The 7,369-nt window shown below is 36.4% G+C and overlaps 1 protein-coding gene across 1 annotated transcript in view; it reads right to left on the bottom strand.

Moving 5' to 3' along the window:
- COL19A1 (collagen, type XIX, alpha 1) overlaps positions 1–7,369 on the bottom strand; it is a 669,215-nt gene that overhangs the window by 329,774 nt on the left and 332,072 nt on the right. The window contains exon 11 of the mRNA XM_006899482.1: positions 4,483–4,536. Coding sequence (XP_006899544.1) covers positions 4,483–4,536 — 54 coding nt within the window. The remainder of the gene's footprint in view (positions 1–4,482; positions 4,537–7,369) is intronic.

Here is a 7,369-nt window from a genome sequence, read left to right as displayed (position 1 = left end):
CAACATGCCCAAAGTACGTCAGACAAAGCTTAGAATCCTTGACTCCAAGGAGCATTCCAGCTTCACATTCTCCCAAACAAACTTGTTTATTCTCCTAACAGTCCATGGTATATTCAACACTCTTCTCCAGCACCACAACTCAAAGGCATCAATTCTCTTTCTATCATCCCTATTCACTGTCCAACTCTCTAATGCATAGCATGTAATTGCAAAGGCTATAGACTGGATCAGGAACACCTTAGTCTCCAGCCTGACGTCGTTGCTCTTCAGTACTCTTGAGAGGTCCCTCACAGCTGACTTTCCCAATGCAATTCATTGACTGTGGAGCCGAGTAAACGAAAACTGTTAACTATCTCAATCTCTTCACCATCTATACTGATGCTGCCAATTGGCCCAGTAGTGAGAATCTTTGTTTTCTTGATATTGAGCTTCAATCCATATTGAAGACTGCAGTCCTTGACCTTTTGCAGCAAGCGCTTTTGGTCTTCCTCAGTTTCAGCGAGCAGGGTTGTGTCATCTGCATAACGCAGGTTGTTGATGATTCTTCCACCAATCCTGATGCCACATTCCTCCTCATACAGCCCAGAGTCTTGGATGATCTGTTCTGCATACAGATTGAAAAGGAATGGAGACAAAATACAACCCTGACGGACCCCTTTCTTGATTTTGAACCATCCAGTGTCTCCCTGCTGTGTTCTGAAGACTGCATCCTGGTCCAAGTATAGGTTTCACATTAGCACGATCAAATGTTCTGGGATTCCCATTCTTCTCAGAGTCAGTCATACTTGTTGTGCTCCACACAGTCAAAAGCCTTTGCATAGTCAATGAAGCACAGATAGACATTCTTCTGGTATTCTCTGCTTTCTGCCAAGATCCATCTTACAAATTACATTTGTTATTTATAGATGGCATACTAAGTGACAGTCAAAATAATTTCATTGTCAAGTAAAAATGTTATGTAAAGCTAAAACCTTGTGTCTTGAAGGTTGCATCTTAAGAATTCAAATTTATTACTATTTAAATATCTATTGATATGCATTATTTAAACTGCATAAAAATGGAAACTTGTGTTTACTAATATTACTGAAATTAATCCAGATTACACAAACACACACAAGCACTCCCTCTACTCCCATACCATCAAAGATGTACCTAGAAATAAACCATAGCAGTTTGTTACTCTTGCTGCCCCAGTGACCAGAGGCTGCTATTGGCATTTATTTGGTGAGCTCCAATGATGTTAAATATTGCAAGACTGACAAAGAATTATTCTTCCCATAGCGCTCATAGAACTTTGTTGATAACTGTTGAATCTTGCTTATTTATCTTTAAATAAAAGCAATGTAAATAGATTTTTAAATTTTAAATAGATTTAAAAATTTATTTCTGGATGCAAGTAATATAAAGTATAAAGACCAACAACAAAAGACACTTTCTTGAATTCATTTACTAAGAATATAAATTTTCTTTGACTTGGAAAGTAGCTGGAGTGAGCTAGTATATTACTAGAAGTTTGTTCTCTATAAATTCTAATTGCATATTTCTAAAGTTATAGTCCCCATCATAGCTTGACTTTAATTCAAATTGAAATAGCCATTATAATACCCTTCATTCCCTGAGAATATGTACCTGAACTTATTGTAAGTCAGAAAGAACTGTGATAAATGCTGCATTATTTCAGTGTGCAGAGTCAGTTTATTTTAGCATTGAAAAATAGGCAATGACAAGTGTGGAATGATTTCACGTGAAAAATCAGAGACTTTTCAGTCAAACTTGCAGGCTTAGAGGCTTATTTCAACATTATATAAAAGAAAGTTGTTTGGTTTCCCAAGACCCTATTTTTTGCCTCTGAATTATATTAATATCATTATTCCCTGTTCTAGCTACCCCATAAAGTGAAGGTGAAGACCAAATTTCAAATTCCTCATGAAAACTGTTTATGAGCTACAGTCCTCTATTAACCATACCACCAAAGATATATTAACAAGGCATTTGATTCTTTGTTACTATTTACAATACATCAGAAAGAGGGAATATTTTTATTGGGTTTTGTTTCTTCTTAGTCATATCCCCAAATATTTCTGACAAAATAAGAAAAAGGAGGGGTATTCATAATCTACATATCAATTGAGAAAAGTTAATATGCTTTGCTATATTTTATACTGTACTTAATGAACTGTATTAAACAATTGTAGTCGTAAAGAAATGAAATTCTATTAGTTAGAGTTTTTAATAGGTGTTTCTAAGATCCTCCCCAATGTCCTCTACATTGCAGGCTTTGTGTTAGCAAGTTGAGTTTCAGATTTGAACTGACACAGATATATATATAATCACTGATTAAAAAGCTAAAGAAACTTCTTTTCAGATAACATTAAGATACTTTCCCAAATTTCTAAATTAATATGTATGTATTTCAAGTTCCAACATCTCTAATATCCATCTAGTTTTATTGAAATTTTGGAAAATATTTTATTTAAATTCCAATATTACCACATGCACTTCTTAGATTCATTGTTATGTTCCTTAATCCCCGAAGTCCATAATATATATAGCTTGGTTTTCTTTTCTCTGTTTATTAAATAAATTTTTATTTTATACTGGTTTGGTTTTGGAGTTTACATACATTGTTTTACACACTATCTTCATTCACATTATGTTTCATCCAGTTATTCCCATTAATCATATTTTATAAAATTAATCAACATGGAAATGTACCCATCATTGCCCTGTCTTTCCAGATCCCAGATGGATCTTACCCATATGCAGCAAGCTAGAGTAATGATTTAGAAAATTACTACATAAACTGGAAGGACTAGAGAGCATTATGCTGAGTGAACTCATTCAGTCCTATAAGGACAAATACTGTATAAGACCATCATAGAAATAGAAAGATAACTAGTAAAATGTGTATGAGGATCCATGTTGTGGAAAGGGTAGGGGCAGAGAGGTGAGGTTGGTTATTTTTTTAAAACATTTTGAATTATCTTTCAATATTCTTAACAATTCTATGTTAACATCCTTCTCACAGTACATGCTTTGGTTATTTTTGGATTCTCTTTTTTATATCTTATTATCATCCCTTTCTCATGCTAAAGCAGGGGCATGAGTCAGATGCTATTTCAACATATGATCCCATGGTTGACATTTAGTGCATGACATATTATATGAAGGTAGGGGACATGCAATTATTTCCTAGCCACAAGCTGCTAGTTCCCATTTTCTAGTGTAAGAAAATTAGTTCAAAGGAGAGAAGAACAAGAACTAGGGTCATGTTAAAGATGTGAACAGAGTTTCTTAAGTAGGTAAATAAGAAATTAAAATTGTGGTGTCAAAAATCTCATGGTAAGGTTACTCTCTGAGGTATTCTCTTTCAGAGGAAGCCTCCTCATATATCCACAAGTCCCAAAGATTGGTATTTAGCTTCTCTTCTTACTGCCATGATCTACTGCCTGTTGTTGTTGTTGTTATGTGCCTTTGAGTTGCTTGCAACTCATAGCAACCCAATGTATAACAGCTCTAACCCTGCTCTATCCTGTGCCAATCTTATTGTCTCTGACACACCTACTCCCTATTACCCCAGTCAATGAATCAATCCATCTCATAAAGGGTCTCCCTCGCCTGCACTGTCTCTCTACCCTCTCAAGCATGATGTCCCTCTCCAAGGAATGGTCTTGCCTTGCAACATGTCCAAAGTATGTCAGATGAAGCTTCAGAAGCCTTGCTTCCAGGGAGCAGCCTGGTTTCACCCTCTCTCAGATGACCCTGTTTGTTCTCCTAGCTGTACATGAATTATTGCTTATAAGATGTATTTCATGACTTTTGTAGGACACCAGCAATATGCATGTTACACTTCTCTCTTTTCTACTGATCCTTAAGACTACAATATTTCTACTGCAAATGAGAAAAAGAAACAGTCTTGATGAATTAGATGATGATCTGAAATAAGATTAACCTAACTAGCAGAAGAAAATCCATATTTAGGTCATTACTTTAAGTTTCATCATAGAAGCTGGGGGTATAAATTTGAGGGGGGTAGTGTCCTAAAGTAAAGGGAAAGAGATGTCTAGGACCTGAGAATGTGGCAGGTGGTTTTATTTGTAATGTTAAGAAATGGAGAGAGTATAGGGTAAACACTCCAAATATTCAACGTCCCTCTTTCACTGGTGCTTTTCTACATTAAAAAATGACTAGGGAAAGTACAAGTTAGAAACAGAAAGGGAGAAATCATTAGGGTTCAGCACAAGTATGAAATAAAGTCAAGAAACTACTTGTATGAAACAAAAAAAAAAACCATTGAGCCCCTATTGAGGCATGTTACAAAAAAAAATGAAACAAAACAAAAAACTGCACTGATTGTAATTCTGCTTTAATTATGGTTAGCTTTTTTATAGACAGTAAAATATAAATGACATGGAATAGTTAGCATACATCAGTGGTAACATAAGTAGAATATTAGGGAGGGAGAAAAAGAGTTATTCTTACCTGTTGTCCATTAATGCCAGGCAGACCTGGATGTCCTTTTTCTCCTGGTTCACCCTTAAAAGAAACAGGAGCACTTTAACAGTGTGGCCATGAATCCCTTGAAAGGAACATTTATTAAAAAAGAAAACAATTCTAAGTACTAAAACTAATATGTGAAGGTTAAAGATACAAAGGAAAGCTGCATAAAAATGATTAAAGAGTAGAAGCAGAAAGATTATTTTCTTCTGTAAGAAGCAAAAACACCCCCACAATTTAGTAATATATATCAAGAGTCTTAGCTCTATTAATTGCACTTGACCCAGTGATTTCACTTCTAAGAAACCATTAAAAGAATAAAGAAAATAAAGAAAAACACAAGTGAAAAATTTGAGGCACTAAATTTAGAATGCAGCAGCTACCCATAGTAGTAAAATAAGAGAAACATCATAAATGTACAATAGGAAGAGACTGGTTAAATTAGTTTGGATAAACATACACAATGGGATATGATGTATTTATTAAAATAATTTTTATGAATTCTGTTTTATACTACAGAAGATTATTGCAATACTAAAAGGTAAAAGAGAAGAAAAGACCAAGATGGATGCCAGATGAAACTCTGAGTATTGCATTAGAGCGCCAAGAAGCCAAAGCTAAAGGAAGAAATCAAGAAGTCAAAGAGCTGAACAGAAAATTTCAAAAGGCAGCTTGGGATGACAAAGCAAGATGCTATAATGAAATGTGCAGAGAGCTGGAGTCAGAAAATCAAAAGGGCTGGACTCGCTCAGCGTTTCTCAAGCTAAAGGAGCTGAAAAACAAATTCAAGCCACGGGTGGCAATACTTAAAGACAGTTGGGGTAGAATGTTGAATGATCCAGGATGTATAAAAAGAAGATGGAAGGAGTACACAGAGTCACTGTATCAGAAGGAATTGGCTGGTACAGAGGAATTTAATTAAATAACATATGAGCAAGAACCTATGGTGATGAAGGAAGAAGTTCAAGTTGCTATGAAGGAATTGGCAAAAACAAGGCACCAGGAGTTGACTGCATACCAATTGATTTATTTCAACAAACAGACACTGCCCCAGATGTGCTCACTAAGTTGTGCCAAGAAATCTGGAGGACAGCCAAGCTGGCCAACTGACTGGAAAAGATCGATATTTGTTCCCATTCCAAAGAAAGGTGACCCAACAGAGTGTGGAAATTATTGAACAATATCATTGACATCACAAGCAAGCAAGATTCTGCTGAAAATTATCCAAAAACGTTTAGAACAATATGTTAACAGAGAACTGCCAGATGTGCAGGCTGGATTTAGAAGAGGTCGTGGTACTAGGGATATCATAACCAATGTAAGATGGATCTTGGCAGAAAGCAGAGAATACCAGAAGAATGTCTATCTCTGCTTCATTGACTATGCAAAGGCTTTTGACTGTGTGGATCACAACAAGCTATGGCTGACTCTGAGAAGAATGGGAATCCCAGAACATTTGATCGTGCTAATGTGAAACCTATACTTGGACCAGGATGCTGTCGTCAGAACACAGCAGGGAGGCACTGGATGGTTCAAAATCAAGAAAGGGGTCCGTCAAAAAATGTATTTTGTCTCCATACCTTTTCAATCTGTATGCAGAACAGATCATCCAAGACTCTGGGCTGTATGAGGAGGAATGTGGCATCAGGATTGGTGGAAGAATCATCAACAACCTGCGTTATGCAGATGACACAACCCTGCTCGCTGAAACTGAGGAGGACCTGAAGCACTTGCTGCAGAAGGTCAAGGACTGCAGTCTTCAATATGGATTGAAGCTCAATATCAAGAAAACAAAGATTCTCACCACTGGGCCAATTGGCAGCATCAGTATAGATGGTGAAGAGATTGAGATAGTTAAGTTTTAGTTTACTTGGCTCCACAGTCAACACTCTTGGTAACCACAACCAGGAAATCAGGAGACGAATTGCATTGGGAAAGTCAGCTGTGAGGGACCTCTCAAGAGTACTGAAGTGCAATGACATCAGGCAGGAGACTTAGGTGCACCTGATCCAGGCTATTGTCTTCCCAATTACGTGCTATGCATCGGAGAGTTGGACAGTGAATAGGGATGATAGAAAGAGAATTGATGCCTTTGAGGTGTGGTACTGGAGAAGAGTGTTGAATATACCATGGACTGCTAGGAGAACAAACAGGTTTGTCCTGGAGAGGGGGAAGCCAGTATGTTCCCTGGAGTCAAGGATTCTGAAGCTTTGTCTGATATACTTTGGGCATGTTGCAAGGAGGGACTGGTCTTTGGAGAGGGACATCATGTTTGGGAGAGTGGAGGGGCAGCGCAGGAGAGGAAGACCTTTGATGAGATGGATCGATTCTGTGAGTGGAGTGGTGGGAATGAATGTGTTTGAGACAGCGAGGCTGACACAGGATAGAACAGCATTTAGGGCTATTGTAAATAGGGTCGCTATGAGTCGCAAATGACTCGATGGCACATAACAAAAACAACAACAAACAAAAGGTAAAATAAAATTAACAAATATGATGCATTTATTAAAATAATTTTTATAAATTCTATTTATACTACAGAAAGATTACTGTAATACTAAAAGATAAAGTAAAATTAAATATGCATTAATCTTAATGAAATATTAATACTCATTAATTTTAAGTGGATAAATCAGAGCCACACTTATTTCTACTACTGAAAAGTTAGAAAAGTTCAAAATGAACACTACTATCAAAATGACCAGTATTATTACCATTGACAACACATATTGATTAGTATTTTCAATATATATATTTTATTGGCACATCCTGCAAATCTGCAGTGTAATTCAAATTTATTTAAAAACATCTGTGTCCCTTTCTGCTGATATCCACCTGCATATCTTTCTATCTATGAGACTTAGAAACAATA

Source organism: Elephantulus edwardii, unplaced genomic scaffold (genome assembly GCF_000299155.1).
Source record: "Elephantulus edwardii isolate Elephantulus edwardi_28Jun2011 unplaced genomic scaffold, EleEdw1.0 scaffold00258, whole genome shotgun sequence".
NCBI classification, from domain to species: Eukaryota; Metazoa; Chordata; class Mammalia; order Macroscelidea; family Macroscelididae; genus Elephantulus; species Elephantulus edwardii.
This window is presented reverse-complemented; position numbering and strand designations above follow the sequence as displayed.